The 16,263-nt window shown below is 35.2% G+C and overlaps 1 protein-coding gene across 5 annotated transcripts in view; it reads left to right on the forward strand.

Annotated features, from left to right (window-relative positions):
- The window catches only part of LOC126776469 (atrial natriuretic peptide receptor 1), a 271,011-nt gene extending 255,121 nt beyond the window's left edge, over positions 1 to 15,890 (forward strand). For all 5 annotated transcript variants that reach the window (XM_050499001.1, XM_050498999.1, XM_050498997.1 and 2 more), the window contains 10 exons: positions 3,645 to 3,768; positions 4,360 to 4,686; positions 4,977 to 5,136; positions 10,297 to 10,455; positions 10,620 to 10,785; positions 11,110 to 11,259; positions 11,614 to 11,806; positions 12,409 to 12,583; positions 14,289 to 14,479; positions 14,560 to 15,890. In XM_050499001.1, coding sequence (XP_050354958.1) covers positions 3,645 to 3,768; positions 4,360 to 4,686; positions 4,977 to 5,136; positions 10,297 to 10,455; positions 10,620 to 10,785; positions 11,110 to 11,259; positions 11,614 to 11,806; positions 12,409 to 12,583; positions 14,289 to 14,479; positions 14,560 to 15,159 — 2,245 coding nt within the window. In that variant the 3' untranslated portion in view covers positions 15,160 to 15,890. The remainder of the gene's footprint in view (positions 1 to 3,644; positions 3,769 to 4,359; positions 4,687 to 4,976; positions 5,137 to 10,296; positions 10,456 to 10,619; positions 10,786 to 11,109; positions 11,260 to 11,613; positions 11,807 to 12,408; positions 12,584 to 14,288; positions 14,480 to 14,559) is intronic.
- Positions 15,891 to 16,263: the final 373 nt, after the last annotated feature.

Consider the following 16,263-nt stretch of genomic DNA (forward strand, 5'->3'; position numbering starts at 1 on the left):
GCCTTTCTGATAATACTGACAATAATAATATCTCGGGTATCATTCCGTTAAATATGCGTAGAAGTATAAGAGACCAAATATTTTTATATAAAATTGTTCATAACATTGTTGATTCTAAGAGTCTCTTTAATAATATACTTTTTAAATGTCCTCGCCTTAACTCGAGAAACCAAACTTTATTTTTTGTACCCCTTTGTAACTGTGACTATTCAAAGAATATGTTCTTGTTACGTGCATGTAAAAGTTATAACAAACATTGTACAGAATTAGATATATTTAACTCAAAAATTAGCGAATTTAAATTTAGTTTGCGTCATATAATTAAATTATAGCAGTTTCACTTGCATTTTGTGCTTTCTGTTTTTGTTTTTATTTTTAATATAATATGTCATTTGTTTGTATTAATTTTAAGTGGAAACTTGATTGATTTATGTTTTTCTTATATTTGTTTTTTTACTATTAAGGGTAATTATAATTGTTTGTTTCCCAAATAAATAAATAAACAAATAAATTAAAATGCAAATATCGCAATATTTGCATTCTAATAATTTTAAATTATTTAAATAAGTGACATCTTCAAAGATCTTTTCAATGTTAGCATTAATTATGTTTTCACGTACTAGCAAAATAAATAGGTAACGACGGCAGTTCATATGAATTATTTCGAACAAGTTTTTTATGCTTATCTAATATATACAAATTTCGTGTCCCGGTGTTTTTGGTCGAACTCCTCCGAAACGGCTCGACTGATTTTTATCAAATGTGTTATGTATATTTGGGAGGTATGAGACTAGGTCGTAAAGTATATTTCATACCGCTATATGATAAGGATATCCCTATCCAGATTATTTTTTCTATTTTTTAACATGTTTTTATTTTGTATTTTATTTTGATTTAGCAACAAAAATACATATAAGCCCAAATTTTCACCCTTCTTACTCATCATCCCATTTTTTAATCACGATTTTGGTATGAACGATGTCTAAATTATTTAACCATCGCTTGTATTTCAAACAAAACGAAATTATTCATAGTGTTGAATGACAGATGGCGCTACGTCCGCCTCATCATCATCCACAAACGTGTAAGTCATTCACGAGAAGCGTCGCGTCATTTTGACATTACATTCTGCATTTGTTATATATCACAACGCAGTGCGTGCAAAATTTTGTACGATTGTTTTTAATTTATAAGTAATATTATATAAGTGTTTTATGATTGTAATACTAAAAGAACAAATACATTATCGGTATACCATTTTTCATCAGTAAGGATTATTTGGGTGTTATAGTGAAAAATGACAGCAAGACGCAAGATATGGCCGTCGAACGAAAGCAAAAACGAGAGATATAGTAGAGCAGAAAGAATAGACGAACAAATCAAATGATATCCTATCTTATACTACTATGATTGTTGATGATCTCTCTTAACTCACTGTTACTCTTCTTCAGATAGCAAATTTCATTTTTGGCCTCTTCTAATTATTGTTTTATAGTATTGTTGTATTGATTGTAAACTATTTAATTCCTCTCTTATTTTCTTTAATTCGGTACTTACTGTGTCGGTAATAATATCTTTAACTTCTTTTCTAATGACCGACAAAATAAAAGTCCTTATTATTACCGATGGATGATTCTCCTTCCGCGCTAATTAATGAATGAGGCGTCGGAGAAACCGCCGGTACGGACGAAACTGTTTTATTATCAGGATTGCTTTGTTTATCTGCGTTCGGTGTATGTACGCTTTTACCACCTTTACGTGTAGTTGTTATACGGATCGAACAAACTCAGTGTACTCGAGACATCGCTATGTCATTATTCGAGGATACACATTCCAAATGAAATTGCAATTGACATTTGCTACATTTGATTCTCTTCTTTGTAACTAGTACATTACTTTTGCAGACTGAACATTCATCTTGTGTAATTTAAAATGGTGAAAAAAAAATAATAAGTGCCAAAAGTCAAAGAATCGATCCTTTGACTTTTGGCAATTTAGGTCACTACGAGTGCGTTCAGATAGACTGTTGAAACATCGTTAGTAGCTCTTGTAACGAATAGATGCACATCATAACTAATTACTTATGGTGGGCAGTACTGAATCAACACTTGAACTTCAATAAGTTTTATCTTTGATTTTATCACTTCTAACAAAATTTTAAAGTTTTAAACTTGGTTCAAACATTTCAATTACACTTTATCTTTATTTTGGCAATAAAATAACTAATATTTTACTACTAAAAAACAATTATTTTGTGAGCAACTAAGCGTGTGACGCGTATGGTATTCGATAAATGTGAATGTGAATTTGCAATTAATGAAGAAGCCTATTGTGTTATCTAATATTTTGGGGTAATATAAGCATAAAAATCTTGTTCGAAATAATTCATCTAAACTGCCGTCGTTATCTATTTGTTTTGCTAGCAAGTGAAAACATAATTAATGTTAACATTGAAAAGATCTTTGTATTATAGTACATAACTAGAATATAAACGCACTAGTCCTATACAATGATATAATCAACTTTCATAACTATTAGAATTCTTCCAAACAAACGTACACATTTTTCCATTTTTTTAGTAAGAAGTACAACATGTGTTCGAAAATTAAATTTATACAATTATATATCAAATATACGTTCGCAAAATAATCCGAGGATTTTTACATACATTTTAGAATAGGAATGCAGACTAGCAAATCGGCCACCTGATGGTAAGTGGTCACCATCGCCCATAGAAATTGACACTAAGAAAGTTAACTATCCCTTACATTATCAACAAGCCAAAAGCTTTGAGACTATGTTATGAGCACTAAATATGTAGTTAATTTAATTACATTCTATTTTTGAATAACAAACACGATTATTAATTAAAATTTGTCTTAATTGATCGTTAAATTAAATACTTTCAACTTCGTTTTTATCAACGCTTCGTTTATAATTCATCTTGTAATCGGCGGTGAATGAAAACACTATAGGAGGAAACCTGCAGGTGTCGTATGAAAACAACACATGTGTTCCAAGATTCGTTCGAGCAGCATTGTGGAAGAAGGCCTGCACATAACAGTTACGTCAATTTACTTTAAATAGCCATTAAACATTCAAAGACACAATTTCTGTAACAGACAGTTCCATTCAAAAATATAAAATAAAAAATTAAAATTTCACACAGAAATTATACTACGTAACTTATTACTAAAATTATTTAAAATACTTTTTATATTTCTATATAAATATCTCTAATCATCAATTTGTTACTCGACACTCAAATGTTCTGTGAAAACAAAATAAAAGTTTATAAGCATTCAAGTTTACATTGTCCCGAAAATATTTTTTTTAAAAGTAAAAATGGTAACGTAGGATAAAGCAGGCGAAGTTAGATGAAAAGAACACGTTTTAAATATATCAAGGGTCAACATATATGACCAGTATAATATAATATAAATAGATACTGTGGCATAATTAATTTTGTTTATATAGGCGAAATTGTGATAAAACCTGCAAGTTTCGAATCAAATCTAACATCATCATCTACCTCCGGAGAGGGAAAAATTATTAAAGAGTAGACAGCGAATAGTTGTTTTGCCCAGCAGTGTACGCGAAAGACAGTAAGGCACTGGTATAAATGTGTAATTTATTTTGTACAGACATTACAAACTTGAGGCTGAGATTGCAATGATGACCTGGAGAGTCAGCTGGAGTGATGTTTTACTTCCTGGAGGACGGCTGAGAGGTAGCATACATTCATTGGCTCGAAGGTACAGCTCTGGGGTGAGTGTTGATTGTACTCCTGTTATAACTACGAGAAATATCTTAAAAAATATACATAAATACCTATTCCACCCGACAAAGAGACTTTATTTAAATATTTCTGCATTTCGGAAATATAACTATTACCTTATAATAATAAGATATTTATAAGAAATGCAATATTTTGAATCAATATAGTTATCTTTTATAGGCAACATTCTATTCAATAAGATTTTATTTTTAAAATGTTACACTAATTTAAATTTTAAAATGTCAGACTAATATTTGCTAATTATCTTTTAAAAACAAAACTTCTTATAATCTTAATATCATTCAGTCGAATATAATTCAACTAGCGCTTTACCTGCAGATTCACTCTCGTCATAATTCAGATTTATTAAATATAAATTACAAATTTTCGTCCCCTTTATTTAGTGCCTTAGGGATAAAAATTATCTCAAAAACTCTTCCTTAGTGCCTTCTTACTACTTAAAAGGAACCTGTATGCAAAATTTCATAGTGCCCTAGTATTTTGGGCTGTGCGTTGATATGTCAGTCTGAAATTCAATTATTCTTTTATATACAAATATATAAACTTCAAGTATCTTTCAGACTGCATATTCTGATGAAGCAACATCTCTCGCTGGAGATCGTCAAGTATACGCCCCTTGTGGTTTTTACAAAGGCTGCAGGGTCGCTATTAAGAAGGTTGATAAACAGAGGATAGATTTAACAAGACCGCTTCTTCTTGAACTCAAGAAAATGAAAGATTTGGAACACGATCATTTGGCAAGATTTTACGGAGCATGTGTAGATCCGCCACATTGTTGTCTCCTAACAGAATACTGTCCAAAGGGATCCCTGCAAGATATTTTGGAAAACGATACGATAAAACTAGATTGGATGTTCAAAGTGAGCTTGATGCATGACATTGTAAAGGTAAGTCAGTTAGAACTAACTTAGCAGACGCCTGACTTCGTGATAAATGGACATGTTTGTGTCACTTGAGAAATTGTTTTCAATTTGCCATCGTCTGACAAAACAAAACCATTACGCCGTATATTTAAATTTCGAATAAATAACAAGAAAAAAAGATTCACACACTATTTAAGTTATTTAGCAAAAATCTTGATAAAAAAATCAATACATCGCTTCGGTCTCAGGCTATTTTACATTTTATATTTATGGATGTTATATAATAATGTTTTATGTAAATTTGTTCTGTTTAGGGAATGCATTATCTTCACAGCAGCGATATAAGGTCTCATGGTGCTCTGACGTCAAGCAACTGTGTCGTAGATTCTCGTTTCGTATTGAAAATAACCGATTTCGGATTAAATGCCCTGAGAACATCAGAAAAAGACAACCGAGCTCACAGCTATTGGACTCGTAAGACATTTTTTTATAATACTAGGACTAAAGATAATCTGATTACTTACCTTTCATCTTCGTAAGGTTAATCTGATATTATACAATGTATGTTTTTATATTTGAGAATAATAAATTTCGATAGCGTGTGATTATCATGAAATTTGTCTCTCACATGTTTTTTTTTTCATGACGAAGGTATTTTATACTACCTTTTTATTATAATTCGCAGCTAAATCGATGAGTTAATCAGCTTCCGTACGTATTTATAAAAGAGTAAAATAAAATTGAAGTTTAAATAAAATTTACTTTGTTGTTATAACCGAAATTATGTTCCAAAACTAAATTATATTATAATAGCGATATCTATCATTGAGGAATTGCTATTTACCGATTTAAAATATTTAACAGTAACAGTTTGTGAATGCCCCACTGCTGGGCTAAGGCCTCCTCTCCCTTTTTGAGGAGAAGGTTTGGGGCTTATTCTACCATAGTGCTCTAGCGGATTGGTGGACTACACATGTGGCAGAATTTCAGTGAAATTTGACACATACAGGTTTCCTCACGATGTTTTTCTTCACGGTCAAGCACGAGATGAATTATAAACACAAATTAAGCACATGAAAATTCAGCGGTGCAGGGTTTGAACCCACGATCATCGGTTAAGATTCACGTGTTCTTACCACTGGGCCATCTTAGCTTAAAGTATTTAATAAATTTTAATTTAAAATTTTAAATAGGATGCTCCCATTTCACCTAGGCGTAACGCTTCTAAAAAAGTCGAGATGGCCCAGCGGTAAAAAATCTTAACCGATGATCGTGGGTTCAAACCCGGGCAGGCACCACTGAATTTTCGTGTGCTTAATTTGTGATTATAATTCATCTCGTGCTTTGCGGTGAAGGAAAACATCGTGAGGAAACCTGCATGTGTCTAATTTCACTGAAATTCTGCCACATGTGTATTCCACCAACCCGCATTGGAGCAGCGTGGTGGAATAAGCTCCAAACCTTCTCCTCAAAATGAGGAGAGGAGGCCTTTAGCCCAGCAGTGGGACATTCACAGGCTGTTTCGGTCGGTTCGGTAACGCTTCTACTAGAAATATTAACAAGTTTTCTCTGGAATTATGATATATTTATTTGTAACAGCATAATGGCTACCGATTAGTTTTCTAATCGTTATCTATAAGATCAGTTTTATAATTAATATTAATCTTCCGTAAAGAATATATAATATATAGCTTAGCAATTTTTTGCGTCTCTCGTAACATATTTCATTAACATAAAAATGTGTTGTAGAAGCAGGTTAACAAAAGAATTTCAAAAGATTATTCTGTATTAGTCTATTAATCCGTGTAACACATTTTTATGTTAATCCAAATATTTAAATCTGAATTAATTTGCTATTATAAGAAATAAAATTGTCTATTAAATTAAATTACAGACATATTTATAAATATATTTTTATATATTTGACGTGTATTAGAGGACACAGTTAGCAGATGTGAAAAATATGAATATTAATAATAAGTTAGTTCACACGATGGGTCTGGGAGAGTATAACAAACTCAAGGAACATAACATCTTAGTTGCCAAGGTTGGTGGCGCATAAGCTGTGTAAGGGATGAATATGTATTATATTGTTGTGTATAGACGGTGCTGATTACTTAATATCAAGTGGCCATTTACATGCCTCTCTACCCACGTTATACTGAAAAAAACAAAAATCGTCAGCAGGCAAATTGAGCTGTTAGTTTTTTTAGACTTGATCTTATCAGGATATGTTTGTTGTGGCTGAATTATTAAAATAAGACAGCGATCAAAATGATAAATTCAACGTAAGAGATTACGTGATCATGCTAATATTTATTTTATAGATATTAGCTAACTTTTTTTTTTTTCTCGCAGTGGAAACCTTCAGAAAGGTACCCAGGTCCTATGGGGGTGGAACCGGGTTATGTGGGATTCTTACCCACTTAACACTTAAAACACTGCGATGGCCGTCCTCAGCACGGATCGGAGAGGCTGCGGCTGAGGCTGGATCGTGTTGATATAACGCATCCGCGGCCTCTCCTGTGCTTTGCTCCACTCGTAGCTCGGCGGAGCTCTCATCAGGGGATCTTTCGCGCCTCCCCCCCCCCCCGCACTCCTCGCTAGTGCGTACGGCAGCGCGAGGCCATCACGGCTGCCGTCCTCCACAGGACCGTCTGAAATAGGACACGTGAGGCCCCCACCTCACGCATCCACGGCCCCGGAGTTACGCCCTATCTTTTAAGCCCCGGGCGTCTGGGCTATGTGAGGGCCGAGACGACGCCGTCGTCGTCTCCGCCGAGGAGGATCGGCCCTTTCCCGTTCCCGCTCCGCCGTCTCCTTCTGAACCATGACGGTCTCACAGAAGGAGGCTACGGCCCTCCACGCCGATTCCCTGCGAAGCATCGCCGACACGATTGCTCGCAGGGACAGGTCTTGTCCGACTTCACGGACCAGGATCTCCCTCTCCGCAATCCACGCGGGGCACACTTCCAACGTATGCTGAGTGGTGTCCCGGTCCGCGCCACAGTGGTGACACATCGCCGTCGATTCGCGTGCGATCTTACATAGGTATTCTCCAAAACAACCTTGACCGGTCATTACCTGCGTAAGTCGGAAGATGACTCGTCGCTTTCGTCTCATCCAGGCTTCGAAGGCTGGCAGGATCGCTCCAACGACGCGTTTGCGTGTGTACCTTTCTTCACAGAGACGGCCACGCCACGTCGCAAGAGCCCTCCGGTGTTGCTGCCGCTTCAACGCCTCGAGCGCACTCGAAGTGGGCGCGCTTTCACTGTTCTGGCGGAGGATGTGGGTCTGTTGGTAGACCCTCGCATCCATATCCGCCAGAATATCCAAGGGTGGAAAGCGCGCTAGGACGGTTGCCGCGTCGTACGATATCGTGCGATATCCCCGCACTATGCGGATGGCCACTCTCCGCTGCGAACTTTGGATCTTAGTCCTGCATCGGCGGACGCCCGATAGTCTGTGAGACCAAATCGGTGCCCCGTAGAGGGCCATCGATCGCACGACACCGGCATAGAGATGGCGAACTTCCTCCCTCGGTCCTCCGAGATTAGGCAGCAGTCTGTGCATGGCACCCGCTACCTTCTCGATCCGGGGGTCCAGGCGCTCGAAGTGCTCCCCGAAGCCCCAGCGACCATCCAGTGTGAGGCCCAGGTATTTCATGTACCTGGCCACCTGGACGTATGAGTCACTAACGCGGACGTGCGAGTCAGGCGGTTCCCTGCTCCTTGGCAGTTTATGGAACCATAGCGCCTCCGTCTTATGGGACGCGATCCGAAGGCCCAACTCGCAGATCTTTTCGACGACAGTGTTCACCCCAAGCTCGGCGAGCTCTTTGGTTCTCTCAAAATTCTCCCCCGTTGCCAGCACCAACGTGTCGTCTGCATAACAGACGATGCTGACACCTTCAGGGAGAGTGACGCGCAGGACTGCGTCATACGCGAGATTCAGATCAGAGAGACACACCACAGCAAATCTCCCTCCGGGTCCTCGTACCGTCTTGCTCTATATACGAAATGTATCTGTCGCGCAAGTAGCCACCGATGATCGCCTGCAGGTAAGGAGGCACACGATGGTGTATGAGTGCTCTCCTAATAGTGTCCCAGGGCAAAGTGTTGAATGCGTTGACGATATCGAGACTTATCGCCAACGCCACGCCACCCCGGGCCACCGCCTGCTCCGACAGAGACCGGACGCGCAAGATTGCGTCAATAGTCGAGCGGCCCTGTCGGAAGCCGAACTGACACTCGGCCAGGTCGGGGCCGACACGCGACAGATGCCCACACAGACGAGAAGCGACAATTCGCTCAAAAAGCTTGCCAGCCTCATCGAGTAGGCATATGGGACGGTACGCAGAGAGAGATTCTGCAGCCCTGCCATCATTCTTCAAGAGAATCAAATTCTCCTCCTTCCAGACCTTGGGGAACGTGCCAGTACAGAAGCAGCTGTCAAACAGTCGCCTCAGCCGACTCCCCAATGAAGCCGAAGCTAACACCAGCGCCCGCCCCGGAATCCCGTCGGGGCCGGGTGCGGTGTTGCGAGTCCGAATGCGATCAATCGCGCGGTTTAGCTCCTGCTCAGTCACTTCCAGCTCATTGGACCAGGCCGGTAATGGCAGGGAGGCCGGGGGACTTGACCGGATCACTGGGAAGAGTACTTCTATCACCCTTCTCAGTAAATCCGGATCTAAGGTCTCCGTCAGTGGGGGTATCCACGGGCGCAATTTGCCCAACACTACACGGTATGGACGCCCAAACGGATGTTGAGTCCCTCTAGGAGCTCGTTCCAGAAACGAGCGCAAGCGTCCGTGATGTCGACGCGGAGCGCCAACTTGGCTTCCCGAAACGTCTCATAATCTTCAGCTTTTTGGTCTGGAGTTGCTCGCTTTCTTCTTCGGGTACGGGTGTACTCGCGGCGCGCATGAAGACAAGACTCGCGCAATATGCGACGACCACCAATACACTACCCGGCGCTTGGGGCGGCCGGTTCGGGGCATAGAGACGTCACAGACTGACGTCATCGTATCCCTGAGTCGAACCGACTCACCCTCTGGATCGGACAAGATATTAGCTAACCTAACCTAACTCAACCGTATTTTTAATAAAGTTCAATGGACCTATAAAAATCAATGCTTCTAAAGATTGCAATAAAATAAGACAAATGAATTATTTTATTTTCTTGATACTGAGTTAATTAAATAAATTGTCGTATACTATTGAATAAATCCTGTTCAAATTAAATCAGATTTTTAGATGAATTTAAACATAGCAACTATTTTGGGCTTTTGAGAAAAAATCTGGAAACCCGTCTTTTGAAAATATTTTATGTTCTTAGTTCATTTCAGTTTTTTGTGGACTTAAAAATTATAAGCCTTTAAAATGTCCCACTACTGGGCTTCTTCTCCATTTGAGGATAAGGTTTAGAGCTTATGCAACCACGTTGCTTCAATGCGGAAAAAGTTGAATAATAAATATTACTTAAGGACATAAAACTTTATGTTGCATGCTCAGATTTGACCCACAATCGTTAAAATCTGCACATTATACTAATTCAGCTATGTTCATTAAAAACCATAACATTATACAAAATCTATGAAGATTTTTCTTATTCAATTTTGAAAAATTTCTTCAGGTCGTCTTTGGACTTCTCCGGAACTTCTCCGTTTGTCTGAACCACCCCCAGAAGGAACACAAAAAGCTGATGTATATTCATTTGGTATTATAATGCACGAGATTGTCAATCGACAGGGAGTATTTTGGCTCGGACCAGGCATTGATTTATCCCCCAAAGGTAGGAACTACATTAATTTATATCTATAACTGAACGGTATCAATTTTCGTCTTGACAGATAATGATAAACAAATTGAAAGAAACTAGAAACTTTAAATACAAATTTTCTGTAACTAAAAACAAAATATTAAATCGATAATCAAAAATATTTATTGTTGTTATAGAGATGATAGACGCGATTATAAGTAGCGGTCTTCGACCAAACACAACGTATACCAGATCATGTGAAGCGGATGATGCTACGGATCTCATGCGGAGATGCTGGGCAGAGGAGCCCACTGAAAGACCAGACTTTGGTCACTTGAAGGGAGCTATACGTCGCCTCAATAAGTAATATTTATGTACATAAAACATTGGTCATGGATTTATATTTTGATCAATTTCAGTTGCAACTTTTTGCAAGACTAAAATTAATTTGTTTATGGAATAGTAATTTTTTTAAGGATTCATGAATAAATTATATTTGTTTTGTTATTAATATTGACTTTTATGTTTAATATAATTCTATTTTATGAAATCGCGCGATATCGATGGAGACATCAAATGTTCCCATTTTAACTGTTTCTGATAATTTTGCTTTGTAAGCAATTTCGTTAACAATAATTAAATTATTTTAGTCCTTTTTCGTTTTAATATTATTATTTTTTATTTCAGAACTCAAGAAAGTAGTAATATTTTAGATAATTTGCTTTCTCGGATGGAACAATACGCTAATAATTTAGAATCATTGGTAAGCGAACGCACACAGGACTATTTGGAAGAGAAGAAAAAGTGTGAGGAATTATTGTACCAGCTATTACCAAAGTAAGTATCTACTGCCTCTGTCTTTATGACTACTTATCAAGCCGATTTGTCAGTCTAAGTAAGTAACTTCCTTCTCTCTTTATAAGAAGAAGGTTCAGGTCAAGCGCAGAATTTCACGATGCAAGATTTCCTCAGAATGTTGGTCTTCACCACCGAGCACAAAATTAATTTGACATACAAATAAGAAAGTACACTTTTAGAGCTTTTGACTATGATTCACGAGCCTCTAAACCATCTATAATAATAATAAATAAAAAAGTATTTAATTAACATTAAAATGATATTTAATAATTATTATAAAGATTAGTTATATGTATTTCTATTTTTTTTGTAACTTAACAATATTTTGAATAGGTCAGTGGCCTCTCAGCTGATCAACGGGGAGTCTGTAGTCGCTGAAACGTTTGAACAAGTGACCATTTACTTCTCCGATATCGTCGGTTTCACGGCGCTATCTGCAACATCAACTCCTATGCAAGTCGTTGATTTGCTCAATGACTTGTACACGTGTTTTGATTCTATCGTTGAGAATTATGATGTGTATAAGGTAAGTTCTTAAATAAGTATTAAGTAAAATAATTTAAGAGAAATCAAGTTTTGAGTTTGAAGGTAGTGACAAGAATTTGAAATGAAATATTGTAAATCAAATTAAGAGTATCTCTGTCGTAAAGTCGAACAAGCATTTAAATTAAAATATTTATACAAATGTAAGTTTCGTTTTTTCTAAAGTTTTCAATTAAATAAAATGTAATAACTGATTCAAATTGTCTGTCTGTCAGTTAAGTATTCTAAAACTATTCGTTAGTAGCCGTCGTAATCCGTAACACGTAAAACTGGATTTACATAAATTAATTGATGGACGAAAGTTAGGGAATTTCTTGCCAATTCTTTCTACCAATTCTCTATAGAATATCCTATATATCCTACGACAGGATATTGATTATCAATATCCTGTCGCAGGATAAATAGGATATAGCATTATATGCCTGGTCGTATGTTTTAATTTATGTCATGTATTAATTTATAATATTAACTTATATATATATAAAGTTATTATTTAGATAAATATTTTTGTCTCAGCTTATCAGTTTTCAAAATTTTGATGAAGATCCGGTGGTGATGGTTATGATCAATGAGTAATAATTTCAGGTGGAAACGATAGGTGATGCGTATATGGTGGTTTCTGGTCTACCGGAACGCAATGGTACTCGGCATGCTTGTGAAGTGGCGCGCATGGCTCTCGCGCTTTTGAACGCTGTACGGCGCTTCAAAATCAGACACCGACCGCTTGATCAACTCAAGCTTCGTATTGGATTGCATTCTGGTAAGATATTTGTCTTAATATATTTAAAAATTATTGTGTAGGACATCTGTAAATTTCAAGTTAATAAATTGAGTATTTAAATGAAAAAAAATATTACTAGTTGTCATATCAAGCAGTGTTTTTAAAAAAAGCCGGTAATTGTTATCAATTGCTATTTTAAAATCATCGCTTATAAGTTACCCACAATAAAATTATTTATGTATTATTCAAGAGAAAAAAAAACATTGAAATACGAACTTCGGTAAACAAAAACATGTTCTTAATATGTACATAAAGATTCAAACATCATGACTGCGAAAGCAGAAAATCGGTGTTATTAGCTTATCTTTACTTGTAATGCTCAGACGTTAGTCGCTGTTTATATCAAAATAAATGTAATCCTCCTGTTTTATTAAAACCATTCCAAAGCTTCTGTTTTAATTATATTTGTCTTATATTTTAAACAATTATAAAATAAAACTGAAATTTACGTACAAAAGGTATATGAAATTTGGCTTTTGCCTTTATTTATACCACTTTAGTAGACTAATGAGATGTGATGAATGATGATATATTCGAAAAAGTTTGAAAATGTACCTTCTGAAAGCTCTCATTTCAATACACGAATTTCTAGTGTTTAACTTCAAAAAACGAAAAATACAAAAGATGCAATTATTAATAATATTTACACAGCTTAGCATTAATATTGTTCTTCTTGTATTAAAGTGTACATACAATAAGACAATGTCAAATATTAAATAAATTACAGATAATAGAAATCAGAATTAAAATTATATGTTTCCAAATCAAAAATAGAATAGAATTAAATATATGATAAAAAAGTAATAATATACGATAAAAATAAAGTGTAAAAGTGTATCTAAATAAAAATAACTTGAGGTCAAAATTCGCATTTTAAATATTTGGGGTACAGTTCGTGCATTTTTTTCTCGATTTCTATTGCATCCTTTTGAATGATGCTATCATGGATACATTTTATTTATACTATAAAAAATACTAAAGGAAAAGATAATTTTCAAAATGAAGTTTGTACATATTTAGATAATAGATCGTAATGATGATTTAAAACAGTCATAAAATAAAACATTCAAATTGATTTTGATTGAAATAATCTAATTTGAATAAAAAGAGAGGCGTGAAGACAAAAGATTGAAGGGAAAAAGTATTATGTAAAAAGCTTTATCTTATAAATAATACATCAGGGGATATGATAACGGTATTGCTTTCTAGCAAAGACAGAGCGCCTTTGTACAAAAGAATTTTCATCTAAATCGCAATTGCTTTGAAAAATTGACTGATGGATAACCATTTCTCATTTATCAATTTAAAAAATATGCAAAAATATATTCCATAAAATTAAGTGGTCAATATCTTGTTAAATGGTTATTTAACTTCATTTTATATATTTTTTAAAATGGATTTAGTTTCCATTATGATCCTGAAAAATAAAGATCATTTTGGTATTAAATATTATATTTTTTGTTATTTTGATAGTAAAACTATAATTATGTGGAATTTCATTGAAATCTATGTATATAGTAGTTTCATTTAAATCACGTAACTTACACTTAAATCACATTACTTTTAGCCTGGGTTATTAAAATAGATATATTATATACTTCACACGATTACATTTTATTGAATTGAATTCATACAAATAGTAAAACATTTAAACAGGAATATGTATGAATCTTTTTTGTCACAGGACCATGTGTAGCTGGTGTTGTCGGGCTGAAGATGCCGCGTTACTGCCTCTTTGGAGACACGGTGAATACAGCGTCAAGAATGGAATCCAATGGCGAAGCATTGAAAATTCACGTTTCGCCCACAACGAAGGCATTGCTTGATAGCTTTGGTACATTCCGATTAGAGTGTAGAGGAGAAGTCGCTATGAAGGTATGTACAAAAATTTAGTAACACAAAAAAACTGACGAATAAAAAATAAAGTTGTATTAAACTTTGCCTTTTTTAAATAGGGAAAAGGAGTTCTAGTCACATATTGGTTATTGGGAGAAATAATTGATCCAAATGCACCAAAAGAGAAAGCACCATTAGTAAAATTACAAACTCAGTCAGTTGAGAGTGGGTCACTATCACATCTCACGCCATTCCGACAGCGTATGGATCAAACTTCAAGGTCATCAAGCAGAAGAGGTTCAGGAACATTTATACAAAAACAAATAGACATTAGTAAATTGGAGAAAGAAGCTCAGCCTATATTGCAAGTTATTAAGATGCAAAGACAACATTCTGATCCAACTGAACCTGTAACAAATGGAGTATCAGAGACAGATGAAGATAAAACCATTTCAAATTCAGTATCATTAAATATTAACTCGCTGAATCATAATAACGTGAATCAGACTGGACAGCCTAAAGTAAAACTGAAGGACTGTCAGCTGAATACGAACGGTAACCATAAACCGAATAAAATAGGCAATAACAATTGGATACCTAAACTACCGACAGCGAGTTCCTTTGACAATGGAGCTAGGAAAGTAAATGAATGCCTCAAAGACTATAGTAGTGTACCATTATTATCTAAAGCGGAAAAACCAAATGATTCGATTGTATAGGCGCTTATTGGTAGCAAAAAAATGTACTTAATTCCTATCTTATTATTAACGTTGTAGTAATTGTATTACTTCATACTGTATATCTATTTCTAATATTTAAAATGGTTAACCAAGAAAGGAGGAGATAATATATGATTTGATAGTGATACAAATAAAAAATGTTTCACGTTTAATAATAAGAATAAATGTTTAAAATAAGAATTTTGATCAGTAGAATCTTCTCAATGTTGACACTATGCTAAATCTGCTTTTATATGATTTGAAATACCATTAAATCAAACAATTAAGTTCTAAAAGCATTTTGAAAAAACAACTTAGTTATTTAAATATTTTATGTCTTAAAATTTGTATCTCACAAGTTCTGTGTTTGTTATAATTTTTATCTTTAAAATCCTGTTGTGTACTTCTAAGAAAATAAAAGCTATACTTTTCACTTTTACAACCAACATTCGGTACTGCTTAGAGGCGCTTTATAAAGAATATAATCTTAAATTCCATTTTTTTATCGACCTAAATGTTGTCTTTGTAAAATAAGAGTTTATTTTATTATTTATTATAAAATAATAATGACAATTTGTAAATAATACTTGTTTTATTTATTGTAGGTAATATTGCGTTAATCGTAATTTCATTGTGATCTAGTAGGCGGTGTACATGTGGTATATAATAATTTATGAACAGATGAAAATCAATGTTTTAAAATATAATAGAAAATAAATGAGTGAGAATCGTATGTTATTTTATTTATATTCTTAATCAAGTAAACCGTCAGAAAATCTTTAAGAACTAGTCATTTGAACTGAAGATATCTATTATATATAGCGCACAAACACATGAATTCTTTATTCCTTTTCATAATCCGACACGATTGAAGGAGTTCACAGGACTTTATGTACTTTAAAGTGTGTCTAAGAACTGCCAATTAATAAATAGCGGTCTGCGACTAAGAAACTTTTTACGGAATATCCCAAAAATTGTTCAAAATTATTTTGTTGCATGATCGTAAGTATGTGTTAGGGTGTGAAATTTTTATTAAGTACGCGAGCCAAGATGGCCTAGTGGTTAGAACGAGTGAAACTTAAACGATAATCGCGGGTTCAAGCT

This window comes from Nymphalis io, chromosome 20 (assembly GCF_905147045.1).
Source record: "Nymphalis io chromosome 20, ilAglIoxx1.1, whole genome shotgun sequence".
NCBI lineage: Eukaryota > Metazoa > Arthropoda > Insecta > Lepidoptera > Nymphalidae > Nymphalis > Nymphalis io.